The 15,632-nt window shown below is 39.6% G+C and overlaps 1 protein-coding gene across 2 annotated transcripts in view; it reads right to left on the bottom strand.

Moving 5' to 3' along the window:
• Window positions 1-15,632, bottom strand: part of BLI (protein BLISTER) — a 77,844-nt gene that overhangs the window by 29,389 nt on the left and 32,823 nt on the right. For both annotated transcript variants that reach the window (XM_088957065.1, XM_088957066.1), the window contains 2 exons: window positions 13,949-14,059; window positions 1,821-1,897 (listed from right to left, as the gene is read on the bottom strand). In XM_088957065.1, coding sequence (XP_088813191.1) covers window positions 1,821-1,897; window positions 13,949-14,059 — 188 coding nt within the window. The remainder of the gene's footprint in view (window positions 1-1,820; window positions 1,898-13,948; window positions 14,060-15,632) is intronic.

The raw sequence follows: 15,632 nt of genomic DNA, 5'->3' as shown, positions 1-15,632 counted from the left end.
AAGGAAAGTGAACAGAAGTCACTCAAGAGAGAAAAGAAAAACAAACTTCAACTCCCATACAAGATCTCCACACCAAAGACTTACCCCAACGGAATAATATCCACAGAAAAAAAAAAAAAAGATATTCCCATTTCCTGCATCTACTTCTGTATCAATATCCATATCCAGGTATCATAGTTTAATGGAGTCACTAGACTAGACCAAGTGGACCAAAGACAATCCTGGCAGAGCACAACCAAAGAGTCATTCCCCAATACTGGTCCCAGCAGGAAGATGTGGATCACATACAAACCTTTCCTTTGGCATTCTTTTTTTCACAAATTGGCTGCTCTGAGATATAAACCCACATTATCAAGCTTGTCAGCCCAAGATTTATATTTTTAAACCAAACTAGAGCCCTCTACTAACAAATCAGGAACCACATGAAAAGCCTATAAAAGTCTCCACAACATGCAATCAGTGGATGATTCTGACACAAGCTAACTCTAGTACCTCTTTTTGGGGCTGATCATGAGAAGGTAGTTTTAGTCATTTTTTTACACCCAAATGCACAGATAATTTCATCTAATATGCATCTAAGCATAGTCTTGCTTCAAATCCTTAAGTAGTCATTCAAGAATTTTTGTTACATCTTGCAAATCTCACCTAAAACATAGGTTCCAGGAAATACCAAACTCATCCAGAGACAGAAAGGAGGAAATAGTCCATCAATGAAGGCACGAAATGGATTCATTATATAAAGCTTATTAGTAACATTTAATGCTATAGATATGCCACTCTCTCATGCACTCCTACCTATTAACTACCATTTCAATCTTTCTGCTAGTAAGTCATCTTTTCAATCTTCAAATTCCAGCATTCAAATCATTGTTCTAGACTTCAACTTTTTATCTTGTTTTGGACTTGTCCTATATAACCTTTTCTCAAGCATTGACTTGTTCTCTTCTAATTGTCAATATTTGTTTTTAACCTATATCAGCAGATTATAGAAAATACATATCAGGTGACCATCTTCCATTTAACAGCAGGCCTCAAGAGGGTGACAAGTTCCAAAGAATTCTCTCATGTTTGCTAAAACCTTTAGTTGACCATTCTGCTATCAGCATAGAAAGAATGTATGGGTCACCAGTTGGCAATTGAATAACTGTAAATAATGGACCCAGATGTCAATGGTCAACCTGCCATTACTGGAAAGGTGCTGCCACTGCTGCTGCAGTGATTTAGAGCATTAACCACAAAAGCAGAAGGTTGACACTAGACAATCTCTTGGAGAGAACTAGAGAAGATGATCAATAGTCAGGATCCTATCCAGAATAGCAGTACACATAAAGAGACTTGTGATGGAATATGTGCCTTCCAAATCCATTTCCAAAGTAAAGAGTTTTAGGCAGGCACCATTAAAGCATGAAGTTAACTATTAACCAAACGTAACAGGTAAACAGATAAATAGAAACAATTATGCTTTTAAGGGAAGCCAAGAACTCCTAAAGTTTCAGACCACCAGAATTATAACAATATTTGAATCCCCATGAGATATCAAAGATGAACACAAACATGCTATACTAGATTTTACATACTGAAAAAACATACTATATAAAGGAAGAAATGATAGGTTGAGCTACAAGCATACAATAATCATAAATAACTTTCAAGTTACTATTTGCTTAGGAGGAAAAAAATATAGCTCAGATATTGCAACAGCATTTCCCCATGCACTTCAAAACTATGATTCTGTTCTGACTGTAGAAGCAATAGATCAAAGTGAACAAAAAGTCATATAGAAGCAACAAGCATAAAACGATAAGAAACATAGATAATACTTGTATGAAGTGATCTCAGCATTTGAATTCTCCAATTGCCTCTCCAACTTTAACTCATTTGACCTCAACCTCAGTGCCTATGTAAACAAAATACATGGTAAGGTTAAAAAAGGAAATAACCAACAACCACATCAAATTTAAATATGTAATAGCATCCTGCTATGAGAGAATGAAGCTAATACTGGATAAGAAAAGCTCAGAAAATAACTAAAAATTGCAACAATTAACAACAGTCAAGCAATCAACAAAATTTACAAAACAATAACAAATTAAGAAATTTTAATTTAACATATTCTTTTGTAAGCTTTGCATGCCACGGGGAGTTCCAAAAGGATCCAACATGGTCCACAAAGCGCATCATGTATTTCTTGATTCAGCCCTATAAAGCTTCCAGACTAGAGATGCTGAATTAGGAGATGCCCAAGTATCATATCCCTAATGAAAAGCATCAACAAATGGCACCACTTTCCTGGATTGGGGGGATGGAATGGAAACTTCCCTTCATGTCAAGAAGATACATTCCTCCAACTCCAACATGCCAAAGCAGGGGATTAATAGAGAACAAGCTTTTTGGGCTTGGGTCCAATGAAAGACTCCTTCATGGCTGCTTGGAGGAAGAGAGAGAGTTTTTTTTGTTTGAAGAATGTAAAGGAGGAGAAGTTCTAATGTTTGAAGAGAAAGGAAGATCCACGGCTTTCTAGTCTTAAGATGTGGTACGCTGGATTAAAGGATTTGTTGATGGGGCAACCCATGCGGTGATAAGACCAAGTTGGAGGAGTGTTTGGAGAAGTGACGGGATTTTCTTTTCAATTGAGAAGAAGTTAATAGTAAAGGATGTTTCTTGAAGCTGGATGAAGCACTGGGAGATGGTAGGAGACAGATTATTTGTTTGCCAGAAGGGAGGAATTGTCAGGGTTGGGCCGTTGTTGCTGAGGTGTTGCAAGAGTTTGAAGAAAGGTGTTGGTTGAAAAAATAAATTTTGATGAGTTTCGGGGGCTAAGAGGATGTTTCAGGGACTGGAGGGTCAAAAGGATAGCCATGAGGTGATATTAGTAGTAGTATGTACTCCCAGGCTCATGTTGGGAGGATGCAAGGAGGATCTTTAATGATGTTATGATTAGAATTCCAACTTTGGAATTGGTTGTGCTGCTCATCCCTTTTTTTTTTGAAGAATGAAAGGAAAACTTTCATTAAAAGAAAAAGAAGTGAGTATAGCAGGGGTGATAACATATCACCAGAAACAAGGAAGCAACCCCGAGGGACCCAAAAGGCCTAAAGGTACCCCACCACACACCCAAAACAAACCAACCAAAACCAAGAGAAAGATCAACAAAAGGCCCGAAAAAGATCAAGCAGACAAAGACCACCAAACCAGCACTAGACTAAAATTGCAAGCCCATCCAAGCATACTTCAATCTTCATCTGTAAACTCATCCTCTTGATTCGTAAAATCCTCGTCCCAAACCTTGTTCACCTTAAAATAGGCTTTTTTATTCTCTTTCTCCTCCTTTTTACTTCTTCTCAAAGGCCTTCCTAGAAAATTCCTCGCCACCCCAAAATACCAGGTCCAAGCTTCTCCCAACCATAACCTCTCTATCTACTAATTTCTGGAGATCCACACATCTCGGGTTTTCTTCATCCCCGTCAGTCTCCTGCATCAACTGGATTTCCACTAGAGTCAGAAATGACATCACTCATCTGTTTTTCCTGCTGTTCCTTCAAAGTAGGACTGTGGCTGAAGTTGCACCGCCACCCCCCTCTGACGGGAATCAGAAGTCCCAATACCTCTTACTCTCTTCCTTCTGTATACCCATTTGTATTTTTTTTGTAGGTCCTGTGCTGGATTTAGGGAAAGGTTCAAGAAGAGTTCATGAATGTTGAAACGTTGGAAAGCACAGTTACTGTGGCAAACTGGAAACCTTCCTGCAATGAAATTCCAATCCCTGAAGGAAGTGTGATCTTGAAGGTTTTGGGACTTCCGTTCGACTTGTGGCTGGACCACGTCTTTGACAAGATAGCAGCAGCGTGCAGAGGAGTTCTGGAAGATGTTCGTACTGCTGATCGTCATGCATCAAAGATTACCGGATAGGATTCCTCGTTTGATTGATCTCTTTGCTGAAGAAAGATGGTGGAAGCTTTGGGTGGCATCAGAAGCTTAGGTGTTTCTGTGGTCTAGGGGGAGAGAGGTTGAAGTTGATACTGATTGGGTATGGTGGAACCCACATGACGTCGCGTAGTACGACTTTGAGGCAAGTACAACAGAAGGTGGTGAGTGCACTATTGATAGATCAAGTGGTTCAGTGTGAAAATGTGTCGATAGAGGAGGTTATAAAAGAGACGATTTGTGATGCCAAAAGGTTTCATCTGGAGAACGGCAAACTTTTTCATTAAAAATAAGGACAATTCAATAACCTTAGAGAAGGTTGACATGGGTGAAAAGAAGTGTGTAGAAGAGAAGGGAAACATTCAGGTGAAATTTGAAATTAATTATCTTCAACAGAAAAAAAAAAAGGAAGGGAAAGACATTTTGGACACCACTGCTGGTAAGGGATTAGTTTTGGAAAGGATTGAGGGAGAGCAAAGAGTGTTGGCGGAAGAAGAGAATGGTGGAGAGACTATTCCGATGTTGCCAGAAGTAATGAAAGTAGAATCGCAGAAGAGGGGGAGAGTAGACAGGGAGATGAGATGGATGGGATTGAAGGGGCAAAGAAAACGAGAGATGTGGAAGAGCTGTTGTGGAACCAAGGAGGAGAAGGAGATTTAAGTTTAGAAGAGGAGAAAGGAGGGAAGAAAGAATTAGGGAGTGGGGGAGAAGGAAGCAAGGGTGAAGGAGGTAAGTTTTGGCTGCACGGGGTGGGGGGGGGGGGGGGGGGGGTAAGGAGCATGAAACATGATTAGCCATAAGGTAGATAAGACTTGTGACATCGACAAAGTGATGAATAGAGGAGTGGAAGTCAGCAAAATTTTGGGTTTGTTTTTCCTAAGAGGGGAGGAGTTTTCGAAGGAATCATTCAGGTCTGTCGAAGAAAGCATTGGGGAGAACAGAAGTACAGTAACTCTAGTGGTTACCTGCAATTATTATAACTCAATAATTCAAGAGTTGGAAGAGGCTGTTGGAGGTCGCGGGGATATCACCAAGGAGCCAGAAGAAGAGTTTGAGGTGGTGGTGGTTTCAGATAGGGGTCAAAAGTCTGCAGGGAAATCTGAAGAAGCTGTGGGAACTATAAATACACTGAGAAGATTCAGAGATCAAAAGAATAAAAGAAATCAATAGCAGATCCCAGTTTCTAAGGTTTTTTTTCTAAGATAAATAAAGAAAAAATTATTAAAAAAGAAGAGGAAAAAATCCAAACTGTGATAAGAAATCACTACAAACATAACAGAAACCCCGCCCTAGCAAACTCAATCACACCACTCCCTGCCCACAAAACAAATTAAAATAACAAACTGACCTAACATTTGTCGCCCAACTCTCCAACTAGACAACGAGACTTACATACCACCCAGGTTTAAGATACAACCCAAAAGAAAACATAATGCACTCACCCCAAACCAGCTACAGCATTGTTAGAAACCTCTTGCTTTTTCTTCACAATTCTTTTCGTCTTCTTAACCCTCTTGTTAATTCCCACCCCAAATGGACCCCCCTTTCAGTCTAGCAAACACCTTCAAGACTGGCACTGATCTGTTGAATTTTTTATGCCTAAATCTTTTAACTGCATTAGGATGACCCTCACCGATCTTTTTATCTCCTTTCCTTTCATTCACCCTTTCGAGCTACAAAACTGCATTCTTCTCATACAATTGCTCTTCTGTCACACCATCTCACTTATATTGCCAAGATTTTTCTCCTTTTTGAACTCCGTCATCCTCCTCCCTAGTAGAAGGAGCCTCAGAAGTTGTTATATCCTCATACCGGCCTTCGCCACTTTACCTGGTTCATCTTCCACTTCCAAGAAAGCTTTTCTAGTAAATTCTTGTCCACCCAAGAAGAACAACCCCAACATCTTACTTACCTCCATGTCTTTGTTAATCACTGTTTCCAAATTGTCCGTTCTGTCACCTTCATGCTTCTCATCAAGCACAATCTCATCTTCCTCATCCTTCTCCATTTCCGAGCCAGTTTCTAAGGTTTTTGCAAGGATAAAAGGAGGTATTTTTGGTGTTGGGCCTAACAAGCTTGTCAAAAAACCCAAAAGATCAGTCCAAAGACAACAAGAAGATTGAGTTAATGTACTGGAGTCCCGTTATAGGGGCTGGGTATTTTGCTTGGGTATCTTGTGGGCGTTGGGGTGGTTCTGATGGTCTTGGGTCCTGCTTTGTTTTTTGTCTTTGTTTTCTTTTGTTGTTATTATAAGGGGTTTTCTTTAGTTGGGTTTATCTTTACTTGGTTTGGGTTCTCTTTGGGTTGGTTTTTTCTCTCGAGTGATTGCTTATCACATTCCTTGTATCTTCTTTTCCATTCAATATTTTTTTTCTTTTATCTTCAAAAAAGATGTCAAGAAGATACACTAGGCATCAAAGAGAGTCCATCTTTTTATCTTGGTTGACCTATATAGGATATTGGGTCAAAAAGAGGAATTTTATCATAAGATTTATTGATCAATTATTTCATTTCTTTTAGAGAATTCTTTCTCTTCCCCAATATAGGCTCATGTTAGTAGGTTTCACTGCCTGATTGTGAAGCATGCTGCATGAGATAGCTTAATGTCCACTCACGCAATAAATTGAATCAATCCCCCAGTCCCTGTCCACCAAACCATTTCATGTGTTAGAGGTGATTACAATAATTAAATGATTAATGATCTTGTCTGATGCCTAAATGTGTCTCATTTGCTGATCATTCCATGTAAAATGCCTCTTTTTTTGAGATAAATGTGTACCAAAAATAAAGAGAACAGCATTAATAAAAATGACTTCATATTACAATTTACAAAAATATCAGTAATCAAAAGGCAGGGCTATACAAAATCTAAGCTTCTATTCATTGCCTTGGAAGTATGCCAATCTTATAAAAAGGAATGTTGGTTCGGCTGATTTAATGTATATGTTAGTCATTGCTGGGTCTTAAGTCATTAGTTATTGGGCCTAAACTTGTTTAATGTTTTAATGTTTATTTGTCTAGGTGTCCCATCACTAATCAGGGGCATTCTAGTCCATTCATGTAACACTATGTGATAAACATATATATTTATGATAGTAGGGTCGGCTGAATAGTTTTGAACCGCCATTCTCACACTTTCTCCTCTTCTTCTCTTCTTCTTCGGCAATTGTGTTCCAGCAAACATGGTATCAGAGCATTAATCCATCTCCTGGTTACAGCCGCCACCACCTTTCTACTCTTATCTATTCCTTTTTCCCACTCTTCCCTATCTTGGTCGCTGTGAAGAAACCCTAGGGTTGATCGTAGAACACAGCAAGGTCTGTACCTAGGGTTTCCCTTGGTTGTAGGGCCCAAGGGGAGTTTGTCCCAGAAGCTGATGCCCTACTAGACTCCTTACAGCAGATAGTAGCCATTCGGCTGCTAAGAGAGATCTGTGTGGAACAGATCTAGGTGGAGAACTGATTTCGGCAGTCCTAGTACTGGTCGTAGGGGTGACTACAGTCTACGACAGCAGAAGTCAACACAGTGCAGCGGTGGGTTGCTCTTGGTTTCAGATCTGTTACGAGTTCTAAGGACTGTAACAACCTCGGTAAGTCTGAAACAGTATTCTTTGTACTAAGTTTGCAATCGTTATCATTGTAAGAGGGAGGAGATGTCTTCAATATCTGGGGAAGTGTCTTCTTGGGATAATAGATCTGGTGGGAGGTCTCCTAATCTAGAGAATCCAAATCTGCACAGCTTGCAGATCACCAGTGTGTTGTTGGATGAATACAATTTCAGGGAATGGTCAGTTTCTGCCATGCTTTTCAATACTTCCCGGGAACTCATGGGTTATTTAGATGGGCAGAAGAAAGAACCTGAAGTGGGTAGTGTAGAGTACGCAGTTTGGCGCAAGGAGAATGCTACTGTTATGTCCTGGCTGCTTGCTTCAATCACTCCAAGAGTAGCTAGGACTGTTCAACACTTTTTCACTGCTGCTAAGATTTGGGAGAAAGTGTCTAAAACTTATGGACAGAGAAAGAACAATGCCAGAATTTATAGGCTAAACCAAGACATTGCTGCCTTGAGACAAAGAGATATGACTGTTGCAACGTATTTTGCAACCCTAGAAGGACTGTGGGAAGAGCTTGATCACCACCTTATTCTTGATTGGGAGAATGCCAGAGACAAGGAGAGGCATGATAAACAAATTGAAGAGGGTAGAGCCTTTAAGTTCTTGGCTGGTTTAGACCCAATGTATGAGAGCATAAGGTCTCAAATTTTGGGAAGGGATGAAATATCAGATTTACATCATGTTTATTATCTAGTAAGGAATGAAGAGGTTAGGAGGAAAGAGATGCAAGTTGACACTCAAATGCAGCCAGCTAAATAGCCTGTTGAGCATTCAGCCCTGATTTCTTCAAATCAAAAGGGGAACAAGTATTCAGACAAGAGGCATCTCAAGTGCACTCATTGTGGAGGTGAAAGGCATGTAAAAGAGAAGTGTTGGGTTCTTTATCCTCATCTGAAACCAGCTGCCTTAAGGAAAGACAAGAAGCACCAGAAGGGTCAAGCCGCAAGTGGGAACCTTGTTACTAGTCACAGTAGTGATAGAACACAGAACACATCAACCGTTGTTTCTTCTCCCATGGGATAGACTGCTAATTCCTCCGTATCCAGGTCCTTGGGTTTCACTGCTGATGGGGTAGAGGTCCTTAGCCGGGCTTTAACCCGTCTAAGGACAAACTCTCTTGCTTCCACCTCCCTTGCCAGATCAAGTATTGTCTCTGCTTTTAGTGCAACTAGTTCTATTGACTCTACTTCTTGGATTATTGATTCCGGTGCAACTAACCACATGACACATATGTCCTCTTTATTTTCTTCCCATCACTTATTGTCTGGTCAAGATAAGATGAAAGTTGCTGACGGTTCTCTCTCCACCATCTCTGGACCTCTCTCTTAAACATGTTCTGCATGTTCCAAATCTTACTTCAATTCTCTTATCTGTTTCAAAGCTTACCAAGAATTTGAACTATAGCATAACTTTTTTTCCTACTCATTGTGTCTTTCAGGACAGATTGACGAAGAAAATGATTGGGAGCGGTCATGAGTATGGAGGTCTCTACTATTTTGATGCAGACATCAATTCGGCCTTACAAACATCTGCTGCTAGTAGTCAGAATAATGTGGAGTCAATAGCTAGGTTACATTTGTGGCATGCTAGGCTAGGTCATTTACCTTTTTCATCATTGGAAGGGTTGTTTCCTGAATTGTTCAAGGGTATTTCAAGTCAAAGTTTAGTTTGTGAAGTGTGTCAGTTGTCAAAACAATGTAGAACTGTTTATCCAGTTTCTAGTAATGAAATTCAAGCTCCATTTGATTTAGTTCATTTTGATGTTTGGGGCCTTTCACCTTTTGTTTCTATTGATGGATTTCGTTACTTTATTAGTTTTATTGATCACTACTCACGATGCACATGGATCTACTTGTTAAAAGGACGTGATGGAGTGTCACGGATAACCATGGCATTTTGCAAAATGATCGAAACACAATTTGACAAGAAGATTAAGCAATTCCGGTCAAACAATGCTGCTGAATATTTTGAAGGATCCTTGAACTTGTTCATGGAGGATGCTGGCATGCTACATCAATCATCTTGTTCTAGTACCCCCCAACAGAATGGGGTTGCTGAGCGCAAGAATAGACACCTATTGGAGACCGCTCGAGCCTTACTATTACAGCACAAGGTTCCCAAGCACTACTGGTCTCAAGCAGTCCTTACCGCATCATATCTGATAAATCGGATGCCATCCAATGTGTTGGGTATGAAAACTCCTTTCTTTGTCCTTTGTCCTAATCTTCCAGACTTTCCTCTTCCACCTAGAGTCTTTGGTTGTGTATGTTTTATACATGTAAAGGATCCGAAGAAGACCGAGTTGGATCCTAGGGCTACGAAAGGAATCATTTTAGGGTACTCTCCTACACAGAAGAGTTACAAGTGTTATGATCACATCACCAAGAAGAAATGTCACAAAAGATGTGGTATTTTTTGAGTCTCAATCCTATTTTCATTCTTCCCAAAATCCTTTTTAGGGGTAGACTAGTGGGATGAAAGAGGATTATTCTTCCCCCTCCTTTTTTGTGCCTCTTTCTGCCTCGGGCCTTCCATCTCCTCCTGATCCTCCTAGTTGTAGCATCTCGGGTGAACCTAGTGAGGCTCCCTTGTGCTTGTTACCACTCTTGATGCTGCAGATGTTCTTGAGGACTCCAGTAGGCAACAAAAAGATATAAGAATCTCCTACAACAGAAGGAAAAAGGGGCCTCTAAATCATGGCAGCAACCAATCGAACTCGAATCAACCTGTCTTAGCAACTCCAGGTAATCTTATCACACATACTTCTGATTTGGATATTCCAATTGCTCTTTGTAAGTCTACCCATTCTTGTACTATTCAACACCCCATTGCTGATTTTGTTTCCTACTCACGTTTATCTCCTCAATATTATTCTTTTGTATTTGCTCTCTCCTCCGTGCATGTCCCTACTTGGTACTTAGAGGCAGTGCCTGACCCAAGATGGAAATAGGCTATGAATGAAGAAATGAAAGCCTTAATGAAAGCAAAGACTTGGGAATTAATGGATTTACCAGAAGGGAAGAGCATTGTCGGATGCAAGTGGGTGTTCACTATAAAGCATAGGGAGGATGGGTCCATTGAAATGCACAAGGCCAGACTTGTGGCAAAAGGGTGTAATCAAAAGGAAGGGATTGACTACAAAGAAACCTTTGCTCCAATAGCGAAACTCAACACAATCCGGGTTTTATTGTCATTAGGTGCAAACTTTTCATGGTAGCTACATCAGCTGAATGTGAAGAATGCTTTCCTAAATGGTGATCTACATGAAGAGGTATTTATGGATCCTCTACCAGGCTATGTTTTTGATAGGAAAGTGTGTAAACTGAAAAAGCATTATATGGTCTTAAGCAGACTCCTCGGGCTTGGTTTGAGAAGCTTTGTGGGGCCATGAAGAAAGTGGGGTACACTCAAAGTGGGGCAAATCATACATTGTTCATAAGGAAACAAAATAACAAACTTACAGCACTCATTGTCTATGTGGATGATATGATGATTACTGGGGATGATCTGGAAGAGATAAAAAGATTAAAGGAGTTCTTGACTTCTGAGTTTGAGATCAAAGACTTTGGCCATCTGAGATACTTCCTTGGGATTGAAGTTGCTAGGTCAAAAGAGGGCATCTATATATGTCAGCGGAAGTATGTTTTTGACCTCCTTGAAGAGACAAGCATGATGGGGTGTAGGCAAGCAGATACTCCAATAGAACAGAACCATGGTCTACAGGAATCAGTAGGAGAGGACTACCTTGATAAAGAGAGATACCAAAAGCTGGTAGGGAAGTTGATATATCTATCTCTCACTCGACCAGATATTGCTTATGTTGTACATGTTGTCAGCCAGTTCATGCACTCTCCAAAGATCCCTCATATGAGAGCAGTGGAAAGCATTCTTAGGTACTTGAAGACTTGCCCAGGAAAATGAATTCTATTTAGAAAACACAATAAAATTGAAACTGGAGCGTATATTGATGCAGATTGGGCCGGTTCTGTTGGGGACAAGAAGTCAACTTCTGGGTATTGCACGTTTGTTGGAGGGAATTTGGTTACATGGCGAAGTAAAACGCAGAATGTGGTTGCTAGATCAAGTGCAGAGGCTGAATATCGAGCTATGGCTCATGGTGTTGCTGAACTTCTGTGGCTTAGGACCCTTCTTAGTGAACTCGGGATAAAGATCGAGTGTCCTCTCAGGTTGTACTATGACAACAAGGCTGTCATCAACATTGCAAATAACCCAGTGCAACATGATAGGACGAAACATATTGAGATTGACCAACACTTTGTTAGAGAAAGAATAGTCTCAAGGGAACTCTGCATTCCTTATACTCTGTCCGAGATGCAAATTGTAGATGTGCTAACAAAAGAGCAAGCTTCAACGAAATTCTTGGACTTACTTGGCAAGCTAAACATGACTAACATCCATGCTTAGCTTGAGGGGGAGTGTTGGTTCGATTGATTTAATGTATATGTTAGTCATTGTTGGGTCTTAAGTCATTAGTTATTGGGCCTAAATTTGTTTAATGTTTTAATGTTTTATTTGTCTAGGTGTCCCATCACTAATCAGGGGCATTCTAGTCCATTCATGTAACACTATGTGATAAACATATATATTTATGATAGTAGGGTTGGTTGAATGGTTTTGAGCTGCCATTCTCAAACTTTATCCTCTTCTTCTTCTCTTCTTCTTCGGCAACTGTGTTCCAGCAAATAAGGAAAAAATAAAAAACACTAAAATGGTTCCTAGAAACAGAACACATAGAGACAAATAAATAAATAAAAACAGATGAAAGGTGACTATTCATTTTGGCCTCCTTAAGTGAAGCATCAAGCATCACCTGCATGGATCCTAGACAATGACTGGTGAACAAGTGCCTTTTGATAACTCCTGAAGTTGCTGAACTGAAAGACTTATTGCTTTGTCTTTTAGAGGATAAAATAATCAATAGAATAGCAATCTACCAAACTTCAGCTTCAGCCATTAAGGAGCCTACAACCTCCTTAAAAATTATTCATTAAAAGAAAAAGCCATAAGCTTTTCAGTTCAGCCACTTCAGCAGTTCAGCTGCCATCAAACAGTTGCTAAGGAGGAAAAAAATAAAGATTATGTAAAAGAAAAACGTTTGGTGTAAGGAAATATCCTACAACATCTAGGTCCCCTGAGTACCTAGTTGATCAAACATTTGGTAGGGGCTCTAAATGCCCAGTCAGTGGACTAGTTGACTAGGTTACCCAGTTAATACTTGAACTAAACTGAGCAAAAGAAATTTTAAGTTTAGGGTTAATTACAAAGACCCCCTGTAATAGGGGGTCAGTGACAAATACCCCTGAAATTTAATTTGCAACAAAGACCCCCTCAGTTAGCATTTCTTCAGCTAACTTTGGAAAAGACTCTCATTTGGCTGTTTAAAGCTTTTTCAATCCTAAAACTGCCCTTTTATTATTTGCTCGGATTGATAACCCAACAATTCCTGAAAAATATTGGTTCTCATATGGTTAAAATAGTTGGTGCAGCATGCATGTACATAGGTTCTTCTCTGGTGACGGTGATAAAAATACCTTCTTCTCTGGTAACAGCATAAAAGATGTGAATGATTTTTTTGGTATCACCAGAGATTCTTCTATATCTAGCGACGGTGTACCAGACAGCTCTTTGCTGGTAAGATAGTGGCAACAACTTCCAGCAAAGAGGTGGTGGGCTGGTTGAAAAATCCTGAAGATGCTAGATGGCGCTACAAGAATGAAATGAAGAAATTCAGTTAGTTGACAAGGAATATGATAGTCTCTTTACAGTGGGTGGGGAGATCAGCAAATACTTTGTCCGATGTTTTAGCTAAGCAAGGGGTAAATCGGGAAGAATTGTTTTGGGCTCAGGTGTGATTTCTGTTTTCCTTTCCTAGTTTTACTTGTAAGATTCAAGGAGGGGCTGCAGCTCGCGCCTCCCCCTGGGATGTTATATGAATTCACAACTCTAAATCAGTTTTTAATCTAATAAAATTTACTATTATTCATAAAAAAAAAAAACAACTTCCAGCAAAGAGCAATGCAGAGTTCTCATCAAATGGTTCTCCAACACTATGTTTGTGTACGTTAGGGTTTAGGAGAAAATCATAAAATGGGCAAGGAATAGACAAAAAGAGGCCTGCCTTTGTCTAGCGCCTTTCGTCAGCTGATTTAATGGTCAGGGGGTATTTGCCACAATGTAAAAGTTCAGGGGGGTCTTCGTAATTTATCAAGTTTATGTGGCATATCATCTCTTATGTAACTTCTTATCAACCATAGGTTTAGAATACCATTTTCTTCTAGAGTAAAAATGATTAAGGTTAGAAATCTTCAAAGGAATAGCAATCTCATTGCTAATAACATTCTTTATCACATTCAATCAATTATGGCATTACAAATCCAAAAAACAAAATACCTTTTCTTCTAAGCCAATGACCTCAGAAGCCAATATTTTTGCTCGTTCATCAGCTGCATTACATTCTAGTTGTGCATTAGCATAATCCATTTTGACAGACTCCAGCTCCAGCTGGTTAAATGATGCAAAAGTAACAATAATTAGTAATGTCAAAAATCTATGCAATAGATAAATAAACAACATTTGGAATATCTGGCATGTAACTATGTCACAAAACATACAAAAAATATTAGAACGATGAGGACAAAGAAAAAAAATGGCCAAGTTCCCATGTATTAAACATTACGCACATTGGGAAAATGCAACTTAGCCTCAGTTCCCTCAAATTTTTGGTAAGCTTCATAGCATTATTCAGTGGTAGCCGGCCAGAAAATTTATATAAATAAAGTTATCTGACGCTTTTATGTTCATTAAATTAGTACATTCATGGCAAGAAAAGTATTGCCTATATTCCTCAGTCCTTTATTCAAATCAAACAACTCCATGGTCCATGCCTAATGAAAAGCTTGACAAAAAAGAGTATAGATTCAGTAGGCTGGTTGGCCTAGATTTATGGGGAGGAGAAAACAAGTAGTAAGAGGCAATGGATTCTTTAGGCCTGGCAGCGGTTTGTTACAATTTCGGATACCACTACATTAAGGAGATAGGAAACCTTTACAGTGGAGGGATTCATTAGGCCAGGCATCTCAGTATCTCATCATTCTTATATTCCAAAACAGAATGATCATTACAATATATCAACATTTCCCTGTCCCCTGACCTTCAAAGAAAATTTCCATGAAGCTCCCCAGCCAAGTAGGCAATAAATCCCTCTCTGCCAAGGGATCCATCCCTATAGATGTGATTCAGACCAACAAAATTAGCAGAAATATTTAGATTAGAGCAGAAAGAAGGAAGAAGAGGAAAACAGCAACAAGAAGAAGGAAAACTGGAGAAGAAAGGAGAAAGAAAGGAGGAGTTCGATAACCTCCTCTTTCCCCTACTCTAATCTTTTATTGAACTTAAGTTACATAATTTACAAGAAGGCCCTTAAGTAGGCATCCGCATCAGCAATAAAGTTAAAAAACGAAACAAAAGCTAAAGGCCCATAAAGAAAGAAGGCCCAATAAAAAAAAAAAAACATAACAAGGAGGAATTAATAAGAATGACACTAAAAGACTAGGGCCCATTCGGCCTAGTCTCTCTACACTCCCCCTCAAGCTGAGCATAGATATCAATCATACCCAGCTTGCTTATATAGTGAACCAGCTTTCCTTTAGGAACACCTTTTGTCAAAACATCAGCCAACTGTTCTTCAGAAGTAACAAATAGTAGGCAGACTTCGCCTGAGGCAACTCTCTCTCGTATAAAATGCCTGTCAATTTCAATGTGCTTAGTTCTGTCATGTTGAACAGGATTATATGCAATGTTGGTACAGCCTGGTTGTCACAATATACCATCATTGGCTTCTCACAATCTATACCCAATTCTTCTAAAAGTGATTTCAACCACAAAAGTTCAGAAACTCCATGTGCCATTGCCCTGTACTCCGCTTCAGTTGAGGATCTTGCCACTACAAACTGCTTCTTACTCCTCCATGATACAATGTTCCCCGCTACCATAGCACAATAACCTGAAGTGGACCTCCTATCATCAATACATCCGGCCCAATCAGCACCAATGTATGCTTCTAGTTCATGTGTCC

This window comes from Nelumbo lutea, chromosome 1, assembly GCF_056320005.1.
Source record: "Nelumbo lutea isolate HS-2025 chromosome 1, American lotus-T2T, whole genome shotgun sequence".
NCBI classification, from domain to species: domain Eukaryota; kingdom Viridiplantae; phylum Streptophyta; class Magnoliopsida; order Proteales; family Nelumbonaceae; genus Nelumbo; species Nelumbo lutea.
Note: the sequence above shows the minus strand (reverse complement) of the source record. Positions and strands in the feature narration are given on the sequence as shown.